The 18,005-nt window shown below is 40.2% G+C and overlaps 1 protein-coding gene across 4 annotated transcripts in view; it reads left to right on the plus strand.

Moving 5' to 3' along the window:
• DNAH11 (dynein axonemal heavy chain 11) overlaps positions 1-18,005 on the plus strand; it is a 213,708-nt gene that overhangs the window by 91,589 nt on the left and 104,114 nt on the right. For all 4 annotated transcript variants that reach the window (XM_070727462.1, XM_070727463.1, XM_070727464.1 and 1 more), the window contains 5 exons: positions 3,152-3,254; positions 7,157-7,396; positions 11,930-12,091; positions 13,202-13,395; positions 14,504-14,666. In XM_070727462.1, coding sequence (XP_070583563.1) covers positions 3,152-3,254; positions 7,157-7,396; positions 11,930-12,091; positions 13,202-13,395; positions 14,504-14,666 — 862 coding nt within the window. The remainder of the gene's footprint in view (positions 1-3,151; positions 3,255-7,156; positions 7,397-11,929; positions 12,092-13,201; positions 13,396-14,503; positions 14,667-18,005) is intronic.

Here is an 18,005-nt window from a genome sequence, read left to right on the forward strand (position 1 = left end):
GATATAAATTTTCTGGTAAATAAAGCTGCCTTTTGCAACTTTTGCAAATTAAGTGATGGACTTGCACCTGAAATACCTATTACTATTGGTACTACTTTTGCTTTCTTTAGCTAGACCTGTTCTGTTTCTGTTTGCAAATCCTTGCCCTTTATTATTTTCTCAAGTTCTTTTTCTTCTCCTCTGCTGCAATATTCTCTATTCAGATTTAAGTGTTATGTGATAACATGTTGCCCCAAAAATGTGCTATTGTGAAAATAAAAGTACTATAGTGAAAATAAGCCCGAGCTTGATTTTTATGTATGACCAAAAATAAGCCTTAGCTTGGTTTTTACATATCCCCCAAAATAAGACGTATGCCGAAAATAATCCTTAGCTTGATTTTTGTGTATTTTGTAGTAGATAACCTCCACCCCAAAATAAGGCCTAGTTAAGACCCCACTCACTCTGTCCCTCAGTCTGGTTGTACCAGATTGGGTGAGGCACATGGGTAAAAATCAAGCTAGGGTGGGGGGGTTAAGCTGCCCCACGTGCCCCCCACTTGCTTACTTTAGGAGTGCTGTAGCCAGACCTCCTTCCCATGCTATGATACCTGCTGTACTGCTGCCCAACCACTTGGCACATCATGTTGGGGTCACTGCTTGTGGCCGATGCTGCATAATATCTTGCGCAGGTGTTACTGCTCACAGACGGAGGCCACATGCCATGTCACATCAGTGCCACAGCTTGTGCTTACAATGTGCAACATAGTCTCTTTCCATGAGTGGCAGCACTGGTGCAGTGAGTCATGTAGTGTCCTGCCGTGAGTGATGGCACCAGCACAATGTGCCGCATGGCATCTGGCTGCAAGTGGCTTTAAGTGGCCACAGAAGATGTTGGGCAGTGGTACAAAAGGTGTCAGAGCATGGGAGATCTGGCTGCACTGGTCCTAAGATAAGCAGGTAAGACATCCCACGAAAATAAGACCTGGTACTTATTTTGGGGCCCAAATAAAATAAGACTGGGGGAAATACGGTAGGTTGTCTGTTTGAATTCTTAAGTTCCAGAGCACTTTAACTTTTTTTCATTTTTTATTACTTTGTCTACTTTGTGGTCCTACCAGTTCCTGCATGTAGACAAGTACGGTATCTATCCCAGATTTTACAATGCACCATTGTTGTTATTTTGCTATGACATTATTTGTAGTCAGTTTGTGTACTCTTCTTGTATCAGCTATCTAGGTGGTCCACTGTGTTCTCAGCTTCTTTACAGATGCAATATTTATTGTCTATTGCTGCCTTCTCGATTCTGATTTTATATGCATTTGTTTTTAAGGCTGGATCTTAGCCTGAATTAAACCTTTCCTCCATTTTCCTGCTCTTAGCCATTGCCAGGCCTTCTTATGAAATTACTAAATATTCTGAACTCAAATACCATATTTTGAAGAATATAAGATGCTTCAGAGTATAAGATGCACCTTAGTTTTGGGGGAGGAAGACAAAGAAAAAAGGCCTTTGCCTCCTAGCAATTTGCCAAACAGCAAACAGCACAGATGATATAGACTGTTTGTTGTGTATTCTATGCATGTGTGCCTGACCCATAGAAATAGCAAAGAATTGGAGAAATGTACATTATGGCAGCATATTAATCCCAGAATTTTTTCTTAAATGTAATCACACTAACTCCTTCCCCCAATTATTTAAATAGATCTATTCCAAACATGACTAGGTCAGGATTTAACTCAGATGCCTCATCTTAATATTAATACTTAATACTGATACTTAATACAAAAACAGTACATTGCAGATTATAGTTTTACAAATCTTTAAAATTGATGTGGCTTTCTGGAAACTTTTTCTGCTATTTAAAAAAATACAATACCACTGGCCTCTTCAGATCAAGCATTTAGATTAGATTAGATTTATTGGATTTATATGCCGCCCCTCTCTGCAGACTCGGGGCAGCTCACAACAATGGTGAAGAAAAATACATAGTAACAAATCTAATATTTAAAATCTAGGTTACAGTTTTAGACTAAAAAGTCCAAAAAAAGAAACCCCAGTATATAAAAAACAACACACAATCGAATCATACACAAAAACTACATGGGCAAGGGGGACATGTTTCAATTCCACCATGCCTGACAGCAGAGGTGGGTTTTAAGAAGTTTATGAAAGGTAAGGAGGGTGGGGGCAATCCTGATCTCTGGGGGGAGCTGGTTCCAGAGGGTCGGAACCACCACAGAGAAGGCTCTTCCCCTGGGTCCCGCCAGATGACATTGTTTAGTCGACGGGACCCAGAGAAAGCCAACTCTGTGGGACCTAACCGGTCGCTGGGATTCATGCGGCAGAAGGCGGTCTCGCAAATATCCTGGTCCGATGCCATGAAGGGCTTTATAGGTCATAACCAACACTTTGAATTGTGACCGGAAACTAATAGGTAGCCAATGCAGACTGCGGAGTGTTGGAGTAACATGGGCAAATTTATTTTAAAAAGCTTCCTCATTTTGTTAAGTTGTCTAGAACAATCATAAAGCTGTCTTTAAAAAAATAAGTCTTATAATTTGAATATTCTATAGGCATTCATAGTTATTGACTTGTCTTTTTGCAGCAAAAAAACAAATAGCCAGTTTCACCAGTTGCCTCTCCCTGCAGCAATTTGCCTGTACAGTTTTAGTTTCACTTGCATTTTACCATGTGGGCTTTCCAACAACTTCAATCCATCAGCTGAGTGTTGGGAAGCAGATAATCAGTGGCTTGTGCTAATTAGGCTCTGCTGCTGTTTGCTGCAAGGAGGTAAATTACTGCAAGGAGGTAATTTACTATTTGGAGATGGTGGGTGGGGCTACGTTCAATATATAAGACACACCCAGGTTTTCACCCTCTTTGGAGGTGGGGTAAAAAAGGTGCATCTTATACTCCAAAATATGGTGTGTGTTCTTTATTATGAAAATACTTGTTTGAAATAACTCATCTTGTGTAAGCTTTTCCAAATTTCTAGGGAATTTCAATTAAATAAGTGTTTGTTTTCTAGAGTTTTAAGTTTGATTAATTACTAATAGAAGCTGATGGCCATATCTATTGTGTGAGACCAACATGATTATTATTTGGGAGGATATTCTCCTACTCATTTTTAAATCAATCAAAAAAATTAAACACACTTCTTGTCTCCTTAGGTATGATAGACGGACATTATCTGTGAAAGAAATTAATCATTGTCAATATGTTGCCTGCATGAATCCCACTGTTGGTAGTTTTACCATCAACCCGCGACTTCAAGTAAGATTACGAATATGTCTTTTTAAAGGTGTATTAGTTGTTCTTGAGTTGCCAACTTTGGACCCTATGAACCATAGCTATCCTTATCCTTTTATCTCTTCTCTTTTTGCTTTCAATCTTTCTAATGGTTTATTTGGTCATCAAAACATTTGAGCTTTATTTTCAGTATCTATCCTTCCAAAGAATAGTCAGGGTTGACTCCCTTTAGGGTCAACTGATTTTATCTCCTTGCAGTCCAAGAGTTCTTAATTTATTTATTTATTTATTTATTTATTTATTGGATTTGTATGCCGCCCCTCTCCGGAGACTCGGGGCGGCTAACAGCAATAATAAAACAGCATATAATAACAATCCAATACTAAAAACAGTTAAAACCCCATTATTATAAAAAGCAAAGATACATACAGACATACCATGCATAAAATTATAGAGGCCTAGGGGGAAAGAGTATCTCAATCCCCCCATGCCTGGCGGCAGAGGTGGGTTTTAAGCAGCTTACGAAAGGCAAGGAGGGTGGGGGCAATTCTAATGTCTGGGGGGAGTTGGTTCCAGAGGGCCAGGGCCACCACAGAGAAGGCTCTTCCTCTGGGTTCCGCCAAGTGACATTGTTTAGTTAATAGAATAGAATTCTTTATTGGTCAAGTGTGATTGGATGCACAAGGAATTTGTATTGGTGCATATGCTCTCAGTGTACATAAAGGAAAAAGATACATTTGTCAAAAATCATGTGGTACAACACTTAATAATTGTCATAGGGGTCAAATAAGCAATGAAGAAACAATCAATATTAATAAAAATCTTAGTATACAAGCAACAAGTTACAGTCATACAGTCCTAAGCGGGAGGAAAAGGATGATAGGAATGATGAGAAAAAACTAGTCGAAATAGAAGTGCAGACTTAGTAAAAAGTTTGACACTGTTGAGGGAATTATTTGTTTAGTAGAGTGATGGCATTCGGGGAAAAACTGTTCTTGTGTCTAGTTGTCTTGGTGTGCAATGCTCTGTAATGACGTTTTGAGTGTAGGAGTTTGAAACAATTTGTGTCCAGGATGTGAGGGGTCAGTAAATATTTAAGAGTCTTCTCCATCACCACCATAATCCAAAAGCCCCAATTCTTCAACACTCAGCATTTTACTAATGAGAAAAAAATCATACTCTGATTGTTTGAACTTTTGTCATGTAATAACATACTGTATAATATAATAATAATAACATCATCATATAACGGGAAACAACAGAACAGCACACCATAGCATACTATAGCATACCCATAGTGGATTGCTACTGGTACGTTAAAGGATTGCGTACTGGTAGCGATTGCTGTGCTATGCTGTGCGCGCAGCTTCAGATCTTTTGTGAAGGAGGAGTTAGGAGGCATACACATATATTATTACTTTTTTTTGCCCATCCACACAAGCAGACAATTCTGCTGCTAGATATTTTGAACTTTTGAAAGTATGTGGCAGATATTACGGCTTTTGAATTTTATTTTTTTTTGGCAGGTGAATGAAAGAATGCAAAGACCATTATTTTTTTTCAGGGCAACTATGAAAGGCATAATTAGAAATAAAGATAAATGTGGAGCATGTCATTTTCTATTCAGGTGGAAACAGGAGATTGACAGATAGCAAAGGAAGGTCGGCTGGCATGGTAGTACGCATAGTTTGGCTGTGGGTTTTGCCTCCCAAGGACAATCCCATCTGTCCGTCCATTACCCTGGGGGGGGGAATTATTGACCCCCTCAGAGAGGGTCCGCAACTTGGGCGTCCTCCTCGATCCACAGCTCACATTAGAAAAACATCTCTCAGCTGTGGCGAGGGGGGCGTTTGCCCAGGTTCGCCTGGTGCACCAGTTGCGGCCCTATCTGGACCGAGACTCATTGCCCACAGTCACTCATGCCCTCATCACCTCGAGGTTCGACTACTGTAATGCTCTCTACATTGGGCTACCTTTGAAAAGTGTTCGGAAACTTCAGATCGTGCAGAATGCAGCTGCAAGAGCAGTCATGGGCTTACCTAGGTATGCCCATGTTTCACCATCACTCTGCAGTCTGCATTGGCTGCCGATCAGTTTCCGGTCACAATTCAAAGTGTTGGTTATGACCTTTAAAGCCCTTCATGGCATTGGACCAGAATATCTCCGAGACCGCCTCCTGCCGCACGAATCCCAGCGACCGATTAGGTCCCACAGAGTGGGCCTTCTCCGGGTCCCGTCAACTAAACAATGTTGGTTGGCGGGCCCCAGGGGAAGAGCCTTATCTGTGGCGGCACCGGCCCTCTGGAACCAACTCCCCCCGGAGATTAGAACTGCCCCTACTCTTCCTGCCTTCCGTAAACTCCTTAAAACCCACCTTTGCCGTCAGGCATGGGGGAACTGAAACATCTTCCCCTGGGCATGTTTAATTTATATATGGTATGCTTGTGTCTATGTCTGTTAGTATATGGGGTCTTTTTAAATCTTTAAAATTTAAAATTTAGATTATTTATGATTTGTTTCCGCGTGTTGTGAGCCGCCCCAAGTCTTCGGAGAGGGGCGGCATACAAATCTAAGTAATAAATAAATAATAATAATAAATAATTTTCAAACCCGTTAAAACACCTCAAAATTTTGGCTCATTTCTACAAGAACAGAGATGTTGATAAACATGAGGGTTATCTGAGTGGAAGCATGTCTGAAAAGAAAGCTTAAACAAATAGGGTTGTTATTTTATTTTCTACCACTTTAAAACTTGAAAATCGGCATAATAATCGAGGTACCCACTAGAAAAGTCCATATGACAGCTAAAATCATGCAATTAAAGCCCTACTTCTTCCTGGAGTGCAGATTAGGTATTTGGACCATGAAAGGAACTCAATTCTCTGTCCCATCATATTTTAATAGCATTTATTTCTGTTCTCTAAATACCCTCCAATGCAACTATAATAGATCTAGTTGCTATTAAGCAGGTGTAGCTATTCCACATGCATTTGTCTAAATAGGGATAGATTTTTGTAGTGCAAAGTTCTGGAAAATAATAGTGTGTAAGCAGATCACCTTATATCCTTAGATAATGGACTAGAACAGTGCTTCTCAAAAAGTGGGGTGGGGGCCCCTGGGGATATGCGGAGCAATGCCAGGGGAGGAACATGACCCCGGGGAATGTAGGGGGTTTTGCTGCAGGGAGTGGGGGGATGCACTAAATAATAGCACACAGCACAGAGCAGGAGATATGAAGTGCAGATAACAAACCCCTAAGAGACACCATGGAAAAATATTTAACAGGGATGAAAAGAAAGGAGGGGAGAGATGGAGATAATGAGACAAATGTAAGTCTCCCTAAAGCTAAGATGAGGAAATATGATGAAGTGTATGTAGTGCTTCATTTCACTATGACTATGGTGGGAGATGAGTATGTTTACTGTGCCTAAAAATATTGGCAGCAGACAGCATGTAGCCAAATAAATTAAGGCGTCATTTAAACAGATCCTCCCCACCAATCCCTTGAGTTTTTTCAGCAAAAATGTGCCAAATATTGTAAACAATTGTCCCGGCAGAGAGTTTGGGGGGGGGGCACCAAGTGTTTCCTGGGGGGGGGAACAGAAAATAATTGAGAAGCATTGGACTAGAATAACACAGTTTACTTGACCTTGCAATAGGACAGTCAACTTTTATGGTAATATACAAATTTACATACTTGGGTAGCAATACCTAGATTTTCATTTCTATTGTTTATGAGAGTGTTATATGGAATTGTTTACTTAGAAATAGTTCTTTTGTAGATTTGAAAGTAAAATTGCATGAGGATTCTTATTGCCAAGTGTATCTTATTAACTATTCTCGTTTGTTCACAATTATGTTCTTAAGTAGCTATTGATATAACAATATCACAAACACTGAAACCTAATATCTTCTTTATATTTTAGAGGCATTTTGCTGTGTTTGCTATGAATTTTCCCTCTGCTGATGCCCTGAGCACCATCTATGGCAAGATTCTTGATTTCCATTTTCAGCTGCATAATTTTAACTCATCTATATTAAATCATGGACCTTCCTTGATTCAAGCTGCAATATGGCTTCACCAGACAATGGTTCAGAGCTTTCTCCCCACAGCTATTAAGTTCCATTACATTTTCAACCTTCGAGACCTTTCTAACATCTTCCAGGTCTGTAAGGAGTAATACTCTTATTTGAATTTATTTAATATAATAATAGATAAGAATTTATAAACGCTTTAATTTTTTTTAATAAGGCCACACCTGGAATACAGCATCCAATTTTTGTTACCACATTTAAAAAAAAAAAAAGATATTGACACTTTGAAAAAATGCAGAGAAGAATTACTAAGATGATTAAAGACCGGGAGACTGAAACATTACAATCCCAAATTACAGTATTTGTGATTGACTTGTCTAGAGAAAAGAAGGACTTGGAGGGACATGATAACAGTATTCTAGTATTTGAAAGACTGCCACAAAGAGGAGGGGGGTCAAATTATTTTCCAAAACGCCAGCGGGCAGGACAAGAAACAATAGATGGAAACTAATCAAGGAGAGAAGAAACCTGTAATCCCTAACAGTGAGAACAGTTAACCATTATCATCAAAAGTTGTAGTTGCTTCATCACTAGAGCTTTTTAGAAGAGGCTAAACAGTCATTTATCTGAAATTGTATAGGGCAGTGATGGCGAACCTTTTTTTCTTCAGGTGCCAAACGAACATGCACAAGTGCAATAGTGTGAGTGTGTCTGCCCACACCCATAATTCAGTGGTCCCCACATGCCCCACCCTCATGCACATGCACACATGAGGCCCCACACACACTGCCCCACCTTCTGTGCATGCGTACATGACCCCCTCCCCATTTCCCGATTTCCGGTAGGCCCAGTAGCCCCATTTTTGTCCTACTCAGACTCCAGAGGCTTCTTTGGGGCCTGGGGAGAGCAAAAGTGGCCTTGTCTGCCTCCCTGGAGGCCATCTGGAGGCCAAAAATGGCCAATTTCTGGTGGTAGGTCCATTTGTCACCCCAGACTTCAGAAGCTTTCCTGAAGCATGTGGAGGGCAAAAATGTCCTCCCCTGCCCCCCAGAAGGCCCTCTGTAGACCAAAAATGCCCTCCCAGAGCTTTCATGTGAGCCAAAAATCAGCTGGCCAACACACATGTGCACACACAGGTGAGCTGAGCTAGGGCAATGGCTAACGTGCCGGAGATATGGCTCCATGTGCCACCTGAGCCACCGTGCTTTAGGTTCACCATCACAGATATAAGGTCTCCTGCTCCTCCTTGAACAGAGAGTTAGACTAGAATACCTCCAAGGTCCCTTCTGATAGACTGAAGAAATCAATTTATTGCATTAAAAACAAATATGATTCTATTTGAAGATAAGGAGAAATATGGGTTGAATAATGTCAGATTTGAATTTGAGCCATCATTCATGTCCTAAGAATGTATGTATTGGTGTCCATTCTCACCATAGGTGGGTTTCTCCCAGTTTGGACTGGTTTGTCTGAATTGGATCAGTCAGTGCCAGTCCATGGGCACCACCATATTTCTTTTAAATTTTTTGTTAAATGATTTTTTTCCCTTCTGAACATGCACAGAAGCTGGCACTGTGTCACAATCATTTTTTCAGCTTTGTTTTTATTTATTTGTTTATTTTTCGTTATTGCACATGCACAGCCATGTAGTGCAGGGGGGAAGAGAACCAGCAGCAAGGTAAGTTGGAACCCACCCCTGACTTTCACCTTGGTAGTATGATATAATGGCATCATTGGAAAAAATGGAATTGGCAAATGTAACAGCAATGGCCTATTACTACTGAAGACATGTGCGGCTCACAATCTGATCATCACCAATACCATCTGTTGACTGCCCACTCGCAAAAAGACATCCTGGATGCACCCACACTACGAGCTCTGGCATCTTATTAATTTTGTCATTGTGCATTGTGCAGGGGAAAGAAGACAGGATGTAAGGGTGACCAAGGTAATGCTGAGCGCTGACTGTTGGACTGACCATAGACTTATTAACTCCAAATTAATGAAGCACCAGCAACTTTCACATCAAGCCAAGGAGATGCCCACAGGGAAACAAAGCTGTGATGAAATGAACCAATGTCAGTAAACTGAGGAACCCCAACACAGCAGCTTCACTAGCAGAAGATCTTGACAACCAACTCTCAGAGCTGCAATTAGAGGGAATCCTGAGAAGGACTGGGAACCCTTTCAGGATATTGTGCAGTCTTCTGCACTAAAGGTTCTAGAACCCTCAGCAGGACTGGTTTGACAAAAATGATGAAGAGATCAATGCCCTACTTTCTGAAAAACACTGCCTTCATCATGCTTATCAGAATGACCTATCATCAACAGCTAAGAGAAATGTCTTCGCAGGATCGTACAGAGAAAGCTTCACAAGATGAAAGACTCCTGGCTGAGTACCAAAACAGATGAAATTCAGAAGTTTGCCAATAGAAACGGTGTTAAATGAGTCAATGAAACCCTCAGACCCATGTATGGACCTCAGTTCTAAGGGCGCTCGCCTCTACTGATGCAGCTGGTGCAATTCTCAAAACTGAGAAGATCCTGATTCTACAGTGTTGGGCCGAGCACTTCCAATTTGTACTGAACTGCCCATCTTACATCAACAATGAGGCGATCAACAGAATAGCCCAGATGGATATCAACCACAGCTTGGACTACCCACCATCAAAGACTAAAACCCAACAGGCCATTAACCATCTGTCCAGTGGCAAGGCGCCAGGATCTGTTACAATACCAGAAAAGATCTATAAGGATGCTGGTGCAGTGCTTGTTAACAAACTCACTCAACTGTTCCAGTCTTTCTGGAATCAAGGAACCATTCATCAGGAACTGAAAGATGCATCCATCATACACCTTTACAAGAGGAAAGGGAATCGACAAGTCTGTGATAATCATAGAGGAATATCGCTGCTTTCCATCTCAGGCAATATCCTTGCACAAGTGTTGCTGAACTGCCTGACTGACCATCTGGAACAGGTTCTATTACCTGAAGCACAGTGTGGTTTCCACAAAAAGCATGGCACTATGGACATGATCTTCGCATCCCAACAACTCCAAGAGAAGTGTCTAGAGCACAATTGTGAATTGTACACCACCCTTGTGGATATCACTAAGGCTTTTGACACTGTCAGTTGTGAAGGTCTGTGGCACATCATGTCAAAATTTGAGTGCCCTGATAAATTCATCCTAATGGAATGTCAATTTCATGATGGTATGATGGCCTGTCTGCTAGACAATGGAGAAACTTCAGAGGCCCTTTCTGTCACAAATAGCATCAAGCAAGGTTGCATGTTGGCACCAACCTTGTTCAGCATAATGTTTTCAGCCATGCTGTCAGATGCCTTCCAGAACAGTTACTTGGGAGTTAGTCTGAGATACAGGATCAAGGGGAAACTGTTCAACCTGTGCAGACTCCAGGCTGTCACCAAGATAAAGGTCACTGTGCTACGTGACCTACTCTTTGCTGATAATTGTGCCCTGAATGCTGGATCACAGCAGGAAATGGAAGCTAGTGTGGATAATTTTGCAGCAGCATGCAACAGCTTTGGTCTCCTTATAAAGAAGATCGAAGTGATACCTCAGCCAGCTCTGAAAGCCAAATACCAAGAGCCCACCATAACAGTAAATGGACAAAAGCTACAAGAGGTGGACCAATTTACATACTTTGGAAGCACCCTCTCCTGTGCAGTGACAACTGACATTGAGGTCAACTGTAGAATCACCAAGGTAAGCTTTGCATTTGGCAGACTAATGACCAATGTGTGGAACCGACGTGGAATAAGCCTTGTTATAAAGATCAAAGTCTATTGAGAAGTAGTGCTAACTACACTATGGTATGCCAGTGAGACTTGGACTGTATACAGGAGACATGCTAAGAAATTGAACCACTTCTACATGACCTGCCTCCATAGAATTCTGAGGATCCGGTGACAGGATAAGGTGCCTGACACTGAGGTTCTCTCCAGAGCAAGCCTGCCATCAATTCCCACGCTGCTGATAAAAGGCAAGACACACTGGGCAGGTAATGTTGCTAGGATGCCAGACCATCGCATCCCTAAACAGCTCCTCTATGGTGAGCTGTCTAAAGGAAAGTGATCCCATGGGGGAGAAAGGAAATGATACAAAGACACTTTAAAAGCCTCCTTCAAGTCCTTCGATATCGACACCACCTCCTGGAAAACCTTGGCACAAGATCAACCAACATGGTACATGCTGATCCATCAAGGCTGCCCGACATCTGAGGTCAGAAGAACATTCATAGTGGAAGAGAAGCAAGCACTCCACAAAGCCAGAGCTGCAAATGCTGCAACAATGGTGCCCACACATGTCTGCCCAACATGTGGCAGAACATTTCGTGCCCTTATAGGCCTATCCAGCCCCCTGTGGACATATCGCATACAACCTACAACCCATTAAATGTCAATGTCCACTTCAAATATTAGACAAACATCACCATCATGGCATAATCACAAAGAAAAAAAAATACTTTGAATGTAAATAGGGTTGGAAAAAAACCAGTTTCAAAATAGCTGGATATGTAATTGTTGGAAAGTAAGGTTTACATGCACTTCTCATTTTAAAAAGCAAGCTGTTGGTACCATTTCATATGTTCTACGTATCTTGATAATTGTGTGTTATTATACTTCCTTTTTTCATTTAAGGGGATTCGGTTTGCTAAACTGGAGTGTTTGAAGCATCCACACGATCTTGTTCGTTTGTGGCTTCATGAATCTTCACGTGTCTATGGAGATAAATTGATAGAAGAAAAAGATTGCAATTTGTTTTATAAAAGGTTGATAGATACTGCACATAAATATTTTGAGGTAAATAACTAGTATTTATCACTATTTGTAAATTCTTTTAATCTTTTAAATTCCAAGAAAGAGAAAGTAAATACAAAGAAATGCAAAGAAAACTATAATGTAACTTTCTTTCAACTTTCTTTGATAACCACCAGCACTTAAAACCACATTTACAATAAATAAAGACATAGTGATTACTGTTTGGTTTGAGTGAATTCATTAGGAACACACACTTATCCTCTTTTTTTAAAAAATGGCATCTGGTCAGATAGTGAGGTCTCTAGAGTGTTAAACAGGGTGGGGTTTTGTTTGTTTGTTTATAGTAACATTATTTTTTCTAACTAAAAGAATTTTTAATAATTTGTGCAGATCCCAAACAGCATGTCTTTTTAACTTTGTGATATATGGTTGCCTTTAATATGAAACAGCATATTCTTTGATCATTATAAAACGAATATATCCTTATTCCACATATATTTATAGTAAGAAAAAATATTTTTTCTAGGCAGTTCTTCTACATAGGAAATATATTGTTTAACTATATAGTTAAATTAATTTCTTGCTGAGTTAACCGATGAGAGAATTTGAAATACAGATTTGAGCACAATTTTGCTTCCTGCACCTGTGCAGGTAGCAAAATCTCACACAGGGACGCATGTTTGTGCGTGTTTTGGCAAGGGTTTTTTTTCTTCCGTGCATGCTTGGGTGCTTTCAAGCACAATTTTGCTTTCTGCACCTGTGCTGGTGTGTGTTTCAGTGAGGTTTTTTGCACAGAAGAGCATGCTTCCGTTGAATTCACAGGAAAGGTGCTACAAACTAAGAAACTAAGAAAATCTATATCACAGTGTACATTGGGAAATAAAATATTTTTAAATGGTCAATAGTTTAGTTGTTGAAATTCTTGTAACCTTTTTTATCTGAATAAATCTTGTTAAAGAAAGTTGCGTGGGATTAAGAATTAAACCTTTAGTTGCAGCAATTGCCAAAAGTGTTCACCTTTAAACATTTTGGGGAAGATACTTGATGTGGTCTTATAGTTAATCAAGAGTAAAAGACTGATTAGCAAATAAATTGCAAAGCATTTCAGAATATCAACTTTCTCTTTTCCATGTCATGTTGCCAACTTGCCAGGATGTGGAAGATCAAGTTCTTCTTCAGAAACCGCTTATTTACTCTCATTTTGCAAATGGTGTGGCAGACCATAACTATATGCCTGTCACAGACTGGGAAATGCTTAGAAAGATACTTCTCGAAGCACTGGAAAACTACAATGAAATAAATGCATCAATGAACTTAGTTTTATTTGAGGATGCTATTCAGCACGTGTAAGTAGATGCTTATTTGAGATATTTTAATTTGGATTTGTTTATTTATATAGAGAGAAACATGAATAAGATATAAAAGTCTGCTGCTGCTGAGTAGCAATAGCAATAGCACTTAGACTGATATACCGCTTCACAGTACTTTACATCGCTCTCTGAGTGGTTTACAGTCACAGCATATTGCCCCCGACAATCTGAGTCAACCTTGAACCTGGTGAGATTTAAACTGTCAAATTGCACTAAGCCAGCAGTCAGCAGAAGTAGTCTGCAATGCTTCCTTCTAAGCACTGCACCACCACGGTTCTTGCATATTCATTGGTATAACAAGTCCTCGGAGAGGGGCGGCATACAAATCCAGTTAAATAAATACCAATAGTGTGATCGGGGGGGCAACTTTTAAACATATGCTTTGTGATTTTTCCAAGCACCAAAGAGGTTTCCTTTTTATCTTTAAGGCATTCTAAAAAGAAAATTGGTTTGAGTAAGCCTTACACTTTGACCTTTAGAAATTTGGCCCTCAGTATTCCCTGTAGCCTCAAGTCTAATTTATTTTTATTTATTTATTTATTTGTCCAATAATCTTCTTAAGAAAATTATATCCGCAGCTAGAATTATTTCCTTACTGATATGTTTCTTTTCTATTTATGTATTTATTCTATTTATATGGGGGAGGGGCCAGTCAGAGGTGGCGTTTATCAGTTCCCCAAACTACTCAAAATTTCCGCTACCGGTTCTCCAGATTGGTCAGAATCTCCTGAATCGCACCTCTGGTATAAGGGATATTTCCTAGCCAGTCTCTATTGTTCAGGTAAATCTCCTTTACAATAATATAAGTATTGTAAAGGAGATTATACTGCTATTATAATGCTATAAGGCTAAAATCATCTGTAGATCCTTCTTTGAGTTCCCACAGAAGAAATGAGATACATTACTAGGACAGTTATCATCATAATGTGTCAAAATCTTTCAAGATGTTTATCAGGAAAAATTGTTAATGTGTCTGAGGTAAATCAAATATTTCTGTTTTGCATAAGCCGGATGCAATATCCCCACATGAGAACTGCAACATTATTCTGCAGCTACCAACGTGTTGTTCTTTTTTTACTGACAGATGTCGTATTAACAGAATCTTGGAGTCCTCTTGTGGTTACGCACTTTTGATTGGAGTGGGTGGCAGCGGGAAGCAAAGTTTATCAAGACTAGCTGCCTACCTTGGCTCTCTTGAAGTATTTCAAACCACACTGAGAAAAGACTACACAATAGAGGATCTCAAGGTATGCTCAGTGTTATTGTTCAATCATCTAGAGCAGGGGTCCCCAACCCTCAAGCCATACCCCACTACCAGGCTGGTGTGCATTCAGAACTGAGCTGTGAAAGTGGGGGTAAGACATGCATGCAGTTACATTTGTACAAGCAGGTGCATGCTCCTTCCTGCTCTCTGCTCTCCCGTGCTATAGGCATCTCTCGGCACAGTGATGCTGCCTTGAGTGAGCAGGTGAACCACCAGAAACTGTATTGTTAGGGTATAGTCTGAGTCAGAGGATGATGAGGACTTTGAAGACCCTCTCTTAGATGCGGGGGTCAGAAGAATGAGAGCCAGGCATGAATATCTCTCCAGCAGAGGTTCACATTCGCCATAATCAGGCTGAAGTTATTGGCTTTGTGCTGCTTCGAATATGGTTATATATATATATATATGACAGGCTGCTGGGGAAAGATGCACGGTAAGTAACATTCATTTTGAAGATGGTGCTTAGATACTGTTCCTGAATTCCTGGATTTTGGTTCCTGCTTTTACAGAAGCAGGTCCCGTCGACTAAACAATGTCGTCTGGTGGGACCCAGGGGAAGAGCCTTCTCTGTGGTGGCCCTGACCCTCTGGAACCAGCTCCCCCCAGAGATTAGGATTGCCCCCACCCTCCTTGCCTTTCGTAAGCTCCTTAAGACCCACCTCTGTCATCAGGCATGGGGGAATTGAGACATCTTCCCCAGGCCTATATAATTTATGTATGGTATGTTGTGTATATATATATTTAAAATTATGGGTTTTTAGCTCTTTGAAATATTAGATTTGTATTTTACAATGTTCTTTCTCATTGCTGTGAGCCGCCCCGAGTCTATGGAAAGGAGTGGCATACAAATTTAATGAATGAATGAATGAATGAATGAATGAATGAATGAATGAATAAGCAAACTCCAAACAGTGAGTGAAGTGAGAAATACCAGACACATCTAATTAGTGAAGATATATGGCTTCAGCTGGCACGCATCCTGGAGAATTATCTATGCTCTCTAGAGGAAAACGCTATCAGCCTGAAAATGCTTTAGAGTTTTACTTATTTCTTGCTGGACTTTGTTTAATAATAATCCTTTTGCTTCAATTGAATGTTTCCAGCATGTGTGGATTTGCTTTCTAATTGATTGATCCAGCCAGCCAGAACAGTTTGTGGCATGTTTCTGGATTGCTTGCTTCTTACTAGTTGATCCTAAAGGCAGAAGTTGTTGTTTTTTTAGGATCGTAGGAATGGATTTGTAATATCTCCCATTTTCAATTCTAAAACTGCCTGTTGCTTTTATTGTATCTGAATTTACTTGAAGAGAAAATTTGTTTTCTCAAGTTCAGATCCAGCCTGGGGGTTTGAGTTTGACACCCCTGTTCTGGACTGCTCTTCCATTTTAAAAAGTATGCAAGGATAAATGTGCATATTCTTTCATTTAACTGAAGAGTTGTTCATAAATTATTTCACTGTCAGTTATCTGTAGCAATATTAAATACAGTGGTACCTCATCTTACGAACGCCTCTTCTAACGAACTTTTCAAGATACGAACCCGGTGTTTAAGATTTTTTTGCCTCTTCTTCCGAACTATTTTCACCTTACGAACCCAAGCAGCTGCTGCTGGGATGAAGGGGTTTCTTTTTTTCCCCTTTTTTGAAGAAAGAAAAGGGAGGGGCAGCTTGGAAGAGTAAAGATTTTGCATGCTTGCAAAGGCACTGAAACGGTGTCTTTTGAATAAAGAAAAGGGAGGGGCAGCTTGGAGGAGTAAAGATTTTGCATGCTTGCAAAGGCACTGAAACAGTGTCTTTTGAAGAAAGAAAAGGGAGGGGCAGCTTGGAGGAGTAAAGATTTTGCATGCTTGCAAAGGCACTGAAACGGTGTCTTTTGAATAAAGAAAAGGGAGGGGCAGCTTGGAGGAGTAAAGATTTTGCATGCTTGCAAAGGCACTGAAACGGTGTCTTTTGAAGAAAGAAAAGGGAGGGGCGTCCCCCTTGCCTTTCTTCCTCCCCACTCACCCTTTAGCCTAGCCTTGCTTCTTCCACCCGCCCCCTTTAGTTGCTCCTCCCTGCCCTCTGTTCGCCTCCGTTCTAAAGTTTGGGATTTTCCTGAAGGATTTGCGCGCATTATTTGCTTTTACATTGATTCCTATGGGAAACATTGTTTCATCTTGCGAACTTTTCACCTTACGAACCTCCTCCTGGAACCAATTAAGTTTGTATGATGAGGTACCACTGTATTATGAAACTACACCTAAGTTACCTACTATGGACTTACTAATTATATGAGTCTTTCTCATGGAATTAGTATACTCTTGAGAAGATTTTTTAGGAAAACATTATAGTAAAGACCCTTGAAATCAACAAAGTATTTATCACAATGACATAGCCTTTTACAAACTGTAAGAAATCTACTTCGTTGAAGCACACGACTTAATCATACAACCATTGAGAGATCCTTTCGCAGGCACATTTCTTCTGAGTCTAAGTGATTTTTCAAGATATTTCAACTATGTACTTAAAACAACACAAACATGATTAGTGCTGTCTTAACATAATGAACAGACACTTTTGAGGTAAGTGAAAGAATAATAATGAGATGTTCCATCTTCATCCAGCAATCAGATAAGAATTCTCTATTTCTATTATATAAAAAAACAAATCAGTGATAGATTTCAAAAATATCACTGGAAAGTTTTGAATCACATTAAGGCAGTGGTTCTCAACTTTTCTAAGGCCGCAACCCCTTAATACAGTTCCTCGTGTTGTGGTGACCCCCAACCATAAGTCTAGCACCAATTCTCCCAACAGAGCTTTGAGCTGATTGTCAGGAAGGTCAGAGAGATGCCACCACTGTAAACGCCTGATTGGTCAGATTGTAAAAATATGTTCCAAGATGCCAGAATAGAAGCTTTAGTTCCTAATGCCAGGGGAAATTTGTCTTTTCCCAGGGTCTCAGGTGATCCCTGTGAAATGTTCAATCGACCCACAAAGGGGTCCCGACCCTCAGGTTGAGAACCACTGCATTAAGGGATACAAATTATGAGGAGATGCAAAAACAGTATATTCAAATTACCCTATTTTTCAGAGTACACCAGAATATAAGATGCACCTTAATTTTGGGGTAGGAAAACAAGAGAAAAATAATTCTACCTCTGCCTACCAGCATCAGGATTAGCGGGGTCCTCACTTCCACTAGGATTTTGATAACAAGCAGCACAGATCTTTTATCTGTTCTAACAATAAAAATGATTTTTGCTTTCTAAGATTACAGAAATGTGAAGTGAATAAGCAATTACAAGTAGTCATATATGATTGTATAATTTTCTGTGTTTTTATA

The sequence above is a fragment of the Erythrolamprus reginae genome, chromosome Z (genome assembly GCF_031021105.1).
Source record: "Erythrolamprus reginae isolate rEryReg1 chromosome Z, rEryReg1.hap1, whole genome shotgun sequence".
Lineage (NCBI taxonomy): Eukaryota > Metazoa > Chordata > Lepidosauria > Squamata > Dipsadidae > Erythrolamprus > Erythrolamprus reginae.